The following is a 14,976-nucleotide window of genomic DNA, read 5'->3' on the forward strand; positions in this document are numbered from 1 at the left end:
TCTTAACCCAAAAACACACACACTCACACAATAACACGCAGTTACACACATGGTCTTAATTTATACCAGCTGGATAGTCGGACTGGCAGACAACAGCCAATCCCTGGTCTGTAGACACAAACTGCTGTTTGTAAATCACCACTTCAGATAAAAGGAAAGCTTAGTGTCTTGAGCCAAGGGGAAACCAAAGGAGATAAAGGTGAGCAGAAAGAGAGAATGCCACTGTCAGCCTCATTACCCTGAAAATACGTCTGCACTGTAAAAACGTTCATTGAGTGCATAAAGAAAAACATAAACTTGGAGAGGGGGAAACAGAGAGTGGCGCTGTTAGTAAAGACAGAGTAATGACAATAGTAATGGCTTTAATAAGCATAATGTACCTCAACAACAGCCTTTCCCCTTGTGATGGAGATTTGGCGCCAGGGTGAACTGAGATCACCTCTGCACATATCCGTGTACAAACACATACACAGACTCAGATACAAACATACACATATGCTACACCCGCCTTGGCTTGTATGCTGATGTTGAAGCTTCGGGATTGTCAAAACGTCCTATCTTGGATTCAAATCGATAAACCAAACAGACACACACGCAAACATGGGCCATGTGTTCTTGGAAGATTATTGAGGCCCTCAGACATTTAGGAGGCCCCGCAAAGGTCCTTCCTGTATCCTCCAAACACTTGAGGAGCTTGACGGAGATCTTAACTCGACTCAGGACTCTTCACTGTACTCAGGTTTCTTTACTTACAACACAAACAGTAGATGTAATTTTTCAAATTGGCATGCCCCCTCGTTATAGAGCCATGCCACACCTACAAGGGTCAATAATGAAACTTGATGCTATAATACATTAACAAGCAAATATTCCTGTGTCATTGTCTTGACAAATTTCTTATGGTATGAATGTATGAACTCAGACTTAAAATCATCAAGATAAGATAGAACATTATTAATCCCAAAGGAAATTGTTGTGCCAGAGCTTAGTACAATTTTACAGTACATTAAATGCTGGCATTGCACGTTCCTACTAACAATTTAAGTATTGAAACTTGCATTTCCATTTTCAATTTTATGTTGTGACCACGTAAAATATCTGGTTTGGTCGACACAAACACAGCTGGGAAATCTCGCAAGATACCTGTTTTTGTCAGCTAGCTAACTAGCTGTCACCACCCCCTTCTCCTCTTGATAAGAAAGTCAACTCATATACTTGGAAGCTGACAACCTAATCGCCTGAATAAATGTTAGCTAAGTGTGTTTCTGCTAAACACCAGATAAGTTAAAACAATTGTTTCGGTTGCATTTTCTATTTCTGCAGGTCTACTTAAAAAACACCCGGTTCTGTCGCACAAAAACAGCTGGAAACGTCCCAAGGTGTCTCGAAATATTGATTGGTGTGACCCGAACTGCGGTTGGCCCTTTTGGCAGGCTTGGTGGTTTGAAGCAACGCAACCACCATCCCCTCCACCTAGCTGATGTGAAAGGTGGCTAATAAGCATAAATGTGAACGCGATATGCCACAGTTGGTACAAATGTCAACATTGGAGGTATCTGTGGTTTGCAGCGTTGTAACTGCTAACATTACATTCTGGCGACGATGCTGTATCTGAACATGAAATGACACGTATTGTAGAAATGTTGATATGATACATATAAAACATACATATTTAACACATCTGTGGTTTGCAGAAACATACAATGCTGAACTGTGTAAGAATGAGGCTTTGGTTTTGTACTGTCGAGATGTGAAGTGGCGATCATGGGAACGTATGGCATTTACAGTATACATCTTGACAGACATGAGGACGCCATCACGATAACGTAATGTCTCACATACTATGTGCTATGTGGAAGAAAGCAACAAAAAAAAAAAAAATGCTGGTAGATATTATCAGTGGCTTGGCTTGTAAGAGCATTTCTGTTGTGCTGTTAGAATTTATCTCTGTCAACCAGCTTTCCCACAATTCCCCTTGTCTACACCAATTTACAAGTTCCCATTCCCCTAAATGATTCCAACCCAATTGTCTTAAGTCTTCATATCCTGTGCTTGGTTTTTGCCTCCATTCAGTCACTTTAGCAGTAAGTATAATCAGTACCACATCTAAGTCGTTCATTCATTTCGCGTGATGCGATGATCAACTCCAACATCCATCGACTCAGTGTGAGAGCTGCACCAGGAGTCGATATGAGAGCATACCTGCTGAGTTTATTGTTTGTTTCATATCCTGCTTTATGACTCTGTGAGGTCAGGCTTCGACCTAGTTTGACTTTTCTTCTGGATTTGTGGAAATTTTGGACACGTGCAAATGAACAAAATTTCCTAAGAGAATATTTATTCTGTCACAGCACCTCCTAAAAACATGTTTATTTCCATCACAAGGTATTTCTTCTTCTTCTTTTCCATTCCTCCCGCTCTCTTTGTCAAAGGCACATATATATACGAATTTGAACCCTGAGCATGGGACGCAGTGAGTGAGCATCTGTGAGGCATTTGTGGAGAGAAAGAGCAACAGAGAGAAACTAGTATGAGTTTCCAAGCACCATCCCATGGTTTACTGGAATGCTGGTGAGCGCCTGGTGTGTGAGGTAATGTCCTGTCACCCAGCCCCACCCATACCCACTGAAGCTCACCGTCTCATTGGTTCGGGCCTAATGATGGGCCACTTCCATGGCCTACTGAGAATGGGGTTGTAAAAGTTAGTGAGTGGCTGCAATTACGCAGTTTACCTATCCCACTTTCATCAGGGCAGACGTGAGTAGTGACTGGGTGGCAGGGACCATGGACCACAAACTAATGTATAGGGATTGGTGTGCGTACAATGCCAGCAAGTTGAAAACAGATGCGTCTGCAGAGAATATAAATGTCCCTCAGTCAGTGGTCCCCTATGCTCAATAAAACAGGGCAAAAACCCTGCATATTAACAGCTTGAAAATGTTATACGGGGGTCATCAGTGCCATGAAAAAATACACCAGTCACAATGAGGTTTCCACATGGCAGAAACCACAATAATAATTGAAACGGGAAAAGTAAAAGGGAAAAAGGAACGCCATCCCAGAGGTTTCTTTTTTATGTTACCACACGCTTATGTCACTGGCACTGAGCCTGAAGAGGGCTGTGTGGTTTTGGGGGAATGTTGGTGAGAGAGACAGTGCCAGAGGAGCTGGCCTTCCTGCGCTGCTGAAAGCAACGGCTCGGCTACTGTATGAGCTTTTGTTTTTGTGGGCATGTTACGTGCGTGTGTGTTTGTGTGTTTCAGCATGGGCGACTGTATGTGCAAGTTTGCCTGTTGTTTGCATGTAGGAAAATGTACACTCTGCAGTAGCCTATATACAGTTTGTATGTATCCTTAACTTAACACGCATTGTCTGATTTTTTGGGACCTGGGACAGAACTGGGCCAATTGTTGTTTCCTTGTTTTTACCAGCTAGAATCATCTTAGAATTTCTACAGTGCCTCTCCTCTCCCTCTCCTTTCCATCTGAAGCATTACTTGCCTGGAGATGAACGTGTTAGGTGTTATTTAATTCAGACCTCATGCACATATGTTTGTTTTACATCCGAAGATGGGTGAACTTTATATATAGGCAATTTCTTGCAGCGTGAGAGGACTAAAATGTTATCCCTTCTGTTGCTTATGTATAATTAAGGGGAGTGTTCTCCAGGGGTGCCCAGAGGTTGCGTCAGAGATTGCCTGGGCAGCAGCCCTCTCTGGAGAAATCACCTGGCTTGCTGTTCGAACGCACACACACACACTGCTAACCCAAACTCATCTACATACATGTACGTGAAAGTCTGCACACGTACATGGGCACACACACACACTCACACAGGTTAGTTGCTAGGGCCAGTTCTCCAATTCAATCCCCCTAGAGCAAGTTGAGCTGGCTCACCATATTCCATGGTGTGGTAGTGGGGGAACATTATGTTCTGCTCCACAAAGACAGCAGTAGTACATTTCCGTCCCCTATGGACCTGCCCTATAATCCTGCATGGAGTCGGAGCTGTGAGTGTGTGTGTTTGCCTGGTGTGAGTCTCTGTCTGACTGTGTACCTGTGTGTAAGGAGAATCATTTAAGTAAGCTGGAGCCACCTTACTGTATTCTAACCGTTGGTCTCCTACAACATTTCATGATGGGTCTGACATAGAAAGAGGGAACCGAAAGGGTCAACAAATCAAAACAATATAGCTATTAAACCTGGCTAGATTGTTTATTGGCAGTTAGGCCTTTTTTTCTGATCATTAATGTGTTTCAACTTTATTAACTTCATACATTCTCTGGTGTCCATATGGTATTTTGATTGGATCAAACTGCTCATTTGAGGACATTCTAATGTGGGAATGGCCAATAACAGTGGTTTTGGACCATTTTCTACTTTCACAATCATTTTTATTGAATGATGTATTTTCTTTTAAATGTAGAAAGACTGTCAGTCAAACTAATTTGCAGATTTTTTTTTTTTTACCTTCAGTTACAACCACTAATCTGTTCATCCATCTGTATCTGTATTTCTGATTCCTTACATTTTTTTCATAAGTCAGCCATACATATTAATAATATGTAATTCATTTATATAAACATATACAGTAGGTTTATAACATATATATATATATATATATATATATATATACATATATATATTTATTTATTTATTATTACAACATACATAACATATGAAATACACATAGTAAAATGTGTATATGTACACATATTAAAATAATAGTAAGTAATACATACGTTATATGTGTAGTGACACATTTTTTTGCATTTGCATATAGGGGACTACAAAAACCTTGCCAAAGCAAGTCTGTGCTTTGATTCACAGTGTATGACCCAAAAATGAATGTGTGTCATTCTAACAGACATCTAGCACACATTAACATTCTGTCAAGGTAGACTGCAGGCTACTGAGCTATTGTGTGCAAAAGGGCAGTATGTATTTATGGCTGTATGCAACATTTATTCTTATATTGCTGAACCCTGCCTCAGCAGTGGATTAATGTGGGATCGTTCACCCATCCTTCTCCTTGGCTTTGCTTTGGTGTATGAAGATTCAGAAAAAAGTTGAGCTCAAATGCTGTATATTCAGATTATTATCCACTGTGGCATTTAAAGGATGTGTATCTCTGCATCCCTCTGTATCTGTCTTTTACAGTAGAAGTATATTTCTGTCTATACTCCTTACACACACAAGTACATAGCACTTCAGATTTCGTGCAGATACACGATCTCTCTTTCTCCTCAAGTGCCTTCTTGTGCTGTTGTTGCTGTCTTGCATCCGCAAAGATCCCTATCGCTGCTGCCCGCCTCTCGCTCTCTCTCAGACACAAAGACACACATGCAGACACACACGCAGAATCAAGACTTTCTGTAGACATCAAACAGAACTGATACACAATTCAAATGCAGGACTTGTTTACTAGATCAGAAGGAAATGATTTACTATCCATTCTCCATTCCCTACCCCCAACACACTCATTCAGGACAAAAAACACCCACAAACACAGGGAGTTTGTTACACTAGCATTGTCTTGTATCAGGCGAGCACATCTTTAGCCCAACTCTACCAAAGAGCTGTGAGCCATGAACATGGAAACATGATTAAATGAAACCACAAAGGATGAAGTAAGCTATTACTTCAACAAGGCAGGACAATGTGCTGTTGGTTTCTGATAAAACTAAAACAACTACAAATAACACAGACTCAGGCAGTTTTTGCTTTCTGCTTTGCGTCATGGTACTGAGGCAAAGTTTGTGAAAGTAGCTAAAGACAGCATTAGCAACATGGCTACAGTCCAAAGCAAAAAACAATTTTAAGAATCCCAATTTGACTTCAGTGCTCCTAAAAGACAGAGTAAAACACCTGGTTGTATTAATAACTATGCAGGTTTTGTTACTTAGTGATCTAGTAGAGTGAATGCCGGTTTTGTTCCCAGTGGTAAGGGGACACACATATCAACAAGGGAACAGACTTTGACACAACACCGGCACCCTCCATCGAGTGAATGGCCCTCCACTCACTTCTCCGTCAGCTTTTGTTTCCACACTTTTTGTCTTATGTCTCTTCCTGTTTGGGTTGCGCAATGGCAGACATACTTCCTTTGCGTCGCAATCCGACCTTAATTTTTGCGGGAAAAGTTAGCAAAGTAGCAAGGTTTAGAAGGAAGCAATTCATACATGTATAGTTTCATGCTACCTAGTTTTGATGTTGAAAAGTGGTTGCCATTAACGAGCCCTGCAAGTATTATCTAATCTGATGCTCCTATCAGTAGGATGAATCATTTTTAAGTGCTTTAGAAAACGATTACCCAAAACTAAAACCATTTTCTGATCTGGTTCAGGAGCATAAATGTCTTGGTATTGGTTATAGTTAATGGTCATGGTTAAAAGAAACCATTGTTGGCTTTCAGTCCAAAATGGGAAGTGGGCAGTGTTTTTTTTACTGAATGACTGGTTGTGCTGTTTTTGTTGTCTTTTCCATTGAGTTGAATTTAATGCAAAAATCAACAGGTATGAAAATGGAAGCAACTGCATTTGGCATTTGTATATTCACTATATATTAATCAATAAATATTACATAGAATGTGGCTGTTTCATAATTCAGTTTTTATTCTCAGACTTAAAATTTGCAGACATCTTATGGAAGAATGGTACTCATCCCTCCAGTAAGGATCCAGAGATTTGCAGAAGTCAAGGAGCATTGACGCTGTCTTGGTGGCTTGCGGTGACCCAACACCTTGCAAAGACACTTTATGTTGGGTTTATTTGTACACTCACTTGGCACTTCTATCCCATTTCTGGGCCTCTCTCCCTTTATACATCTCTGTCTTTTTCTCTTCACAAAACCACTAGAAGGACAATGATGAGACATTTTGTGGATTGTGGATTATGGATTCTCGTGGTTAACCAGACAATAACTCCGGAAAGGAACTTTACAGTCATTTTGGCTCTTTTGCCGTGGTAATGACATTGTCTCTGGGGTGTGGTTAGCTGAGATCAAAAGGTTACTCAATGTGCCAAGATCCCAACAAGAAATGACTGTATCTCTATTTTTGATCCTGTCAAGTGTAAGAAACTGCTGTACTCATGGTTGTTGTAACTTTTCTTACTGTGAGTTTAGTATACAAGAAATATGAGTGACAAAGAGAGAATGAGTGTGTTGTAACCGCAATGTGCGTGCTATGTAACCCAAGAACATTTCCATCAGCAGCTTAGTTTCTGACAGGGTCACCCTTAGGCTTATTTATGCATGGTCACTCAGCGCTCTCAACACTTGTTTCTTGAGAAAAGGTACTATTTCGCAACATGCCCCGCATTTATACCTTGGTGTCATCAAGTATGTGAATGACATTATTTAAAAGATTAAGTATAGTCATTGTACAATTAACCTTTTCAAGCCTGCAGATTCAATTTATTCATGAATGCGTCATGCAAATGACGACATTGCCTGACGTCTTCCAACAGCCTAGTTTGCCTTGACGTGGCAAGGAATTCTGTAACAATGAACCATCCACTGACACTGTGAGGAAATTGTTGACATTGCCAGCAATTTTGCGTGCTTAAGTGCAAAATAGATCTTGTTACCATCTACAAAAGGAAAGCATGGATTTATCTACTTTCTATTGCTTTAAGAAGCAGGTGCCAAGTTCTTCCAACAAGCATCACTGATAAGGTCAGTATTTGAAATGGTTGAAGAAATCTGTGGAAAACTATGCAAACTACAATTATTTCCAGTAATCAATGATCAGTTACCCACAGAAGGCACACTTCTCTCTTCACATAGAAACATCCAACTATGTTCCATCAAAACATGAGTCAACTCAATGTCAGGGTGCTGCAAGTTCTCACCAAATCTGAGGTTTGTAACATATTCAAGCCGCAAATAAGGTGACTTCATGAGTTGAGTTCATATTAAGTTTCTCAGAAGTAATGTATTCAATGTCAGCTCCCTTGAATACAGAAAATAAGCTCTGTACCCCAGCAGTTGTTACCATTACTCAATCCTCGCAAATTGTATACTGATGACAGTCATCTAAATTTTGCCAAACAATTTAACTGCACCAACAGCTTTCTAACTCCCTGTCAAGAGCAATATGTGGGTCTGGATCTGCAAAGCCACATTTGGAAGACTACATCGCTCAGAAAAAAATTACATCAACATCTCAACAAAGATTGCAGAGCATCATAAGTACCTTTACAGTTCTGAGGCTTGGACTTTTTAATTGCATCAAATGCATTTTGCATCACTTTTCTTATGTAAAACAATCACCTACAAACTGAGAGAACTACAACGAAGTATCCTAGACGGTGAATATGATCCAGATGCCTGAAAAATGACTCTTCACTCTATGGCTGATTCCAGGTTGTCATCATGACTGATTGTTGGCAAAAAAAATACAAAAAAATAAAATACCAGCTGCAAGGCATCACCAAAAGCTCCTTTAAAATAGGTAACATCTTTAATAACTTTGTTTTGCTATCGATCAGCCACTGGTATTGGTGTTCTAAAGTGGCCATTTAAACTGGATCCATGAACAAAAGGCAAGCCTACTGCCTGGTCTTCATCTTTAGATCCACTCCGCATATGAGATCTGTGGCATAAGCCTCCAGGACGACCATCGCCCCATGCATGCTATTGCAATATTGCTTAGAAGGACTACATAGACGAGAATCTGAAATTAGTAATTTGAGGCCTTGTTATGTTATCTTTGTTTTCCAAGGGGGCTACCATAAGCAAACAAGTGTGCAAGCAGGTTTTTTTTTTTTTTTGTGCACATGAACACTAGGAACACTAACAAGCTCAAGTTTATGGGCCAGGGTCAGGTACGTGAGAACTTACAGAAAGTGACGCAGAGGCAGAGAGAGAGATAGTGACAAGACCGCTGTGTTTTGATAACCTGCGTTTGCATACTTTCCACACGTGCACATGCACTTCTGTGTCCACATAGAGTATACAGTCAGTGGCCTTGTAATGAGGTGATCTCACCAGATACGACCCTTGGGGAACAGTGTGTTCTCCACAGTAAAAGTGCTTTTTGTATGAACAATGTGTCCTTCACAGCAGAAATCCTTTCTTTATGGCTATATGGACACGTTCCACTGGTGTCTCATTCCTCTCAGAGAATAAACCATCTGCAATCTTCTTGGTTGGAACGCGCTCTGTTTTTCTCTCAGACAGATGCGGTGCCATATAAATATCAAATGCATTAAATGGTGTCGGTTACTAGCCTACCCTGTTTTTTGTAAACCCTTGCCAAAGTGTTCTTGAGCAAGGCACCTGACCACAGCTGTTCAAGAATGCCTAGTTCACTGGCCTTGTAAAATGCATCATCAGCAGTGAGAACAAGCTTTACAGCCAACATCAGACATTTCCAACATCACACACATGCCTCTGAGGAGAGAGAGCTGTCCGTGTAGAGGTGTGCCGCTTTCAATTTTAACACATTGTCTCTCCCTTGTAGGGTTGTAAGCATGCAATTTAACACTGATATTGATGTCACTCAAAGCATTTTAACATTTTATTTGATCAACAAATACCCTGAAAGCTGTTAAAGAACCAGACAATAATGGATGTAAAATAAAAAGGACTTTAAAGGAGAAAGTACACTTCGACAACATGCCTTCGCTTTGACTTTTTATATTAGGGACGGGGATTAAATCAGATCAAGTCTATTTGCACTTCTATGTGTCCGAAGCTTTGCGTGTGTGTACATGAATGTATGCCTCACCCTAATGTTTTGGGCAATCAGTTCCTTTCTGCAGATCAATGCCTCCATCGGGCTTAGTTGGAATCAATGGCTTCTTCTTTCTCTTCAGTAAGCATTACTTTAATGAGAGCAGCAAACTTCTGCACCCACACTGGGAGACATCTAATTAAATGTCCCAATCTCTGAAATTACTTAACTGGCAAACAAGCTAAAGAAGTTGTTTTGTGTCTCGCAAAAATTGAAGTTTCACTATCATCGATATGTAATTGATTTGTGGTTGAGAAAGCTGTTGCCCAAAATCGTGATTAAATTAGAGACCATACCCGAAACAATTAAGGAATGAAGGAGAATGCCTGTTTTAAGTTACCAATTATGATCCAATGTATCGATTACCAAGATCTTTACGCAGATCAACGTAATGGTCGAAATATATGGGACACAGACACGAAACGGCACATCTGGTGCAGCATGCCCACAGTGGATCTAATCCATTTTCATCAAGTGAAACTGCTCCACTGACCACGAAGGCCACACACAAACGTGTGGCCGTTGCGCTTATACATCTCTATTTTAACGTGCATTTACAAGCATAGTATTACCGAAACTACAGAGCACATTCCACAACGTATACATGTACAGTATATTGTACAGGCCAAACTGTGTATTGCCTTACCTTTGTGACAGCAGGGTATCCGGCAGCCACCTCCCCAGAGCAGTAGGGCTTCGCCTCATGGGAAACTTCGACAGTGGAGGCCCACTGGTCAAGGAAACCATTGGGAGTGTAGAGGCCACAGTCTCTCACGCCTGTCTCTCGCTCAAAGTCCTCACACACTCCGTCACCATCATAGTAGTAACACATGCTTGGCTCCTCTGCAGGTGAAGAAACAACAGAGAAAAAGTTGGAAGTTCTGTTTGTTTTATATAATAGTAACATTTTCAGTAAAGTGAGGGTTCAGTACAGCCAAAGTATAAGTTGGACAAATTGGGCTGCTACTAATGATTACCTTCATCATCAATTCATTTGCGATTATTTCTGTTTGTTTATTTGTTGGTTGGTTGGTTGGTTGGCTTGTCAGCACGATTACATAAAATCTGCTACACAATAACACAAAATTTGGATGGAGGATAGGTCTCGGCCCAGAATAGACGCCATTAACTTTTGGTGCAGATCCAGATAAAGGGACGGATCCAGGAATATTTTTCTCACTTTTGTTTACATTGTAAGGGCGTTTTGGGGCATTTTCGCTTCTCAGGGAACAATGCATGGATCTGGTGCACTGTCTGGGCCTGGCAGAGGTATGCACTCTACTGAGTGCTATTCTACTTTTGGAAGGTGACAAGGGAGCGTACCAGATAAAGAAGGGTAAGGGATAAAAGGTGCATGGACAAAGGGGGATAAATTCTTGAGTGTCTGAGGAGCTACAAACAGAGATGAGAGAATATGTTAACATCAAGAAAGAAGAAAGAAAAAGAAATAATGAAAGACAGGGAGCGATAAAATGAGAGCAAGAGAGACTTACACAGAGAGAGGAGGGGGCATAGCGGGGGAACCAGACAAAGTCAAGAGGTAAAGAAAGATACAGCCGTAATTTTTACAGACGTCCCACCCAGAGTTAAGGTCTGGATCTGGAAGCTTATAGACTGGAGGAGAGGGGAGCAGAGCAAGGAGGTTGCCTGGGCCTCATTGCTCTCAGCTCTCAGCTAAAGCAGTGTCAGCCGGTGGGGTTCCAGTTAGGGGGAAAGGCGGCATTCTGTGCCAAGTTGGCCGGGGCCTCCTCCTCGAAATTCCAGCCTTCTCCAGCACAGCCAAAAACTCAAGTCAGTTCTGTGCTCTGGCAATGGTGAAACGAGGGGCTACTGAGGGGGCATACGGAATACGCTCCCGCCACTCACTCAGCGGGAACAGAGGCAAGGAAGAAGGAGAAGGAGCGAGGCTGAGACGGGAGGAAGCTCAAACAGTGGCTTGTGAAAGCTGCAGAAGTAATAGGTGAGGCGTGAGCTACAAAGAGAAGAGGAGAGAAAGGATGGAAAAGGAAGCTACAGTATTTGAATTTGGACAGGGATAGAATAAACAGATAACGGAAAAAAGTGGAAAGGTGATTGAGTTCAAGAGCAAAAAGAAAGAGCCCTACAGTTGGATAAAGAAACAGAGCAATGAGATGAACAGAGAGGCTGTCAAAACAAACTATACCTGGGGGGTGATTGCGTGAAAATGTGAATATGGCTGAAATGAGACAGCATTTCTTTTATGCTTAATCAGCACCTGTGTTGACTGTGGCTTGGAGCCTTTTTGAGTCAAGGCCATTGGGATTGTAACAGCAGGTGGGGTCATATGAAAAGAACTTGTCGGATTTCGCCAATCCCAGATATAATTAGGCTCAATCGTGTGAATAGCCTATTAAGGCTCATCCAGACTGTAGAGCCCTGGCCCTGTTGTATACTTAGTGTCAATTCTTCATCCAACTCTCTCTTTTACTATCCAACAGACTGACAAGCAGGCACTCTCTCACACACACATACAGACAGATGGACAGAAGGTCCCATCATTATAGTGTCAGATTTCAGTGCAAAACTACAACTATGTCAGACAGTGTTGGACAAACACACACACACACACTTGCGCACACCCCTGAGCACTGCAGTTGGTGGAAAAACAGCACAGCCAACGCAGTCATCCAGCAATCTGACAGGGATTAAGTGGCCACTTCACAGAGGCTCACACATGTGTGTGCATGCATGCATGTACTGTACATGCACAAACACACACACACACACACACACACACACACACACACACACAATAACAACAGGGGGGCAAATGAATGTCAGACAGCAGGAGAACTGGACAGGAAACCATCCATCTATTCATAAAGAAAAAAAAAACTACATAGGAGATGCCAGTCACTCAACTATGTAAAATACCATGACTCACCCTTTTGAATAATGATTTCCAGATTGTTTTTAACAGGAGGTCAAAGTGATTATGATATCTAATGCCATTTTTATTCCTTTGAGAAAGGCAGAAAGTACTCGGATAAAACGCCCAGATGTCAAATCTGTTCATTCACAAAGTTAGCCCGTGGGTCTCATCAACAGCTTTGCAGCCTTTCTATTTTTTATTCGATTAAACAAAGTCAGCAAATTGAAACAGACAATGATGTCATGGCACAGGAGAACACAGACCTTAAATTCTGATGAAATTTAATCAAATTTTTGGCCATTCAATGATGTTAATCACTCAACATTATTAATCGTGGTTAGTATAGTAATTCTTTCTCATCATTTCATTTCACAAGAATTCAGTTACACTAAAACAACCTTTCATTAGAGGAGCGTTCTGTTCTACTTTTCCAAAGCGTATTGGCCCTGGATACATTTACTACACCAGCAATGCCTTGCGACATGTGACACTACCAACACTGCAACATATAGAGGTGTAAAATTTCAACATATCCGTGGTTTGCAAAAATGTACAATGCCAACATTTATTCTGGCACACAGTTACCATTACGTACTATAGCCACATTCTTCTACTAATAGCAATAGAGCAGATTAAACGCTCTTCTATTTCCAGTATTTTCCTCCAGAGAAATAAAATGTGAGAAACGTTCCGATTATACCTTTGACGATATAAGACTTACCAATACAGTTGAAGAAGGGCTCTTTCTTGCACTGACTCGAGCAGCCATCCCCATTCATAGAGTTCATATCATCACATTCCTCCCCTTTGGAACTAAAACAGCAGGAGGCATTACTCAGAAAACATCCACATACACACTGCAGAGCTGATTAACACTTAAACGTTTATCATGTGAACGTGACTTTTACCTCTGGATGCGTCCATCCCCGCAGTAGTGGGCCCCCAGTTCATGCACCAACGCTGGGGAGGGCTCGCTCTCACTGCGGCCGGAGATGGTTTGGACCTGGTAGGTGTACACAACATGTGGCAAGACATCCCTGCACAGAGAGAGGCAAAATGACATTAGTCAAGTATGTTGGGATAATGTGAAGCCTTGAAGAAAATTCCGTACACTGAGAAAAGAGACATGGATCAAACCGGTGGAGAGGGGATCGATAGCAATCTTTTAGGAACTAAAGTACCACTAGCCAACACAAATAAAAACATCTGTCTCAGGACACACTTCCACACATCTACCTATCACACGCTGATATGATTGCGTTTACCCGCTTTGGGTCCAGCTTTGTTTTTTTTCCTTATCATAGTGATTTAAGGAACCATCATGATGAATACACAATGGACAGGAGAAATATTGGGGGACTACTCACTTTGCCGGTGTAAGTCGCCATGATGGTTTCTTGAGTCACCATGATAAGGAAGTCTGAAATAAAAGTCTGAAAGGAAAAAAAAAACATAAATGAGAAAACCAAAACCATAAACCAAAAAAAAAAAATCAAAGCCATAAATGAGAAACCAAAGCCATAAGCAAAGCAACAAAACAAAACTTGAGGGAAGAAAACTGTAACTGAGAAACAACAAAAGTGCAAGTGAGGGTGCTGTCGTGACATTAGTTGTCCTGTTTTAAGTTACTTTTACTACCTTTTCTTTCTGATCTGGTTGCCTTTACATGTTACTTATATTACCAAGTTACCAAGAAGTTTAATAATTTCGGTCAGAGTCTGGCCCTGCCTAAACTATTGGCAGGTTTACTGGTTCCGAATCCACGGATAAAATAAATGACACACATGACGACTCTCTTCAGACTCTGACTCAAAAAATCTGCTTTAGTTGCTCCGATTGAGAAAAAAAATGGAGCTGTTTTAAGAATTCTCATTACGTTTTGTTTCACGTTAAGACTTTCTATATAGCAACCAGAACAAAGGTTAAAACAAAAAACATGTAAAGGCAAGCAAAGAATTTGAATTTAAGTACTTATTCATCTATTTTGACTTTTATAAACTATAAAACAGGATAACTGATTTTCATATCAGCACTCTCATTTGCAACTGTTTCTTTACAGTTTTCTTACCGTTCATTTCTTTTCTTCTTTTTTTTCCATTTTGCTTATAGTTTTGGTTTCTCACTTCTAGTTTTGATTTGTAGCTTATGGGCATGGTTTCTCCTTTATGGGTTTTCTTTTTTGGCTTTCAGAGTTTGACGCTAAAATGCGTGAGTGTGTGTGCGCATGTGTGTTTGAGAGTGTGTGCGCAAAGACAGAAAACCACGGTTAAGACATTTCTTTCGATTCTGATTTTGTGACATGTCATGATTCTATTAAGTTATGCGATAAACTGTAAATGTTCTGT

General features: G+C 40.9%; 1 protein-coding gene across 1 annotated transcript in view; it reads right to left on the reverse strand.

Annotated features, from left to right (window-relative positions):
* Window positions 1–14,976, reverse strand: part of pappaa (pregnancy-associated plasma protein A, pappalysin 1a) — a gene marked incomplete at its 5' end in the record, with an annotated part of 98,451 nt that overhangs the window by 45,335 nt on the left and 38,140 nt on the right. Inside the window, 3 exons of the mRNA XM_084383238.1 lie at window positions 10,385–10,581; window positions 13,353–13,444; window positions 13,540–13,668. Coding sequence (XP_084239364.1) covers window positions 10,385–10,581; window positions 13,353–13,444; window positions 13,540–13,668 — 418 coding nt within the window. The remainder of the gene's footprint in view (window positions 1–10,384; window positions 10,582–13,352; window positions 13,445–13,539; window positions 13,669–14,976) is intronic.

The sequence above is a fragment of the Pagrus pagrus genome, assembly GCF_965226575.1.
Source record: "Pagrus pagrus genome assembly, chromosome: 19".
Lineage (NCBI taxonomy): Eukaryota > Metazoa > Chordata > Actinopteri > Spariformes > Sparidae > Pagrus > Pagrus pagrus.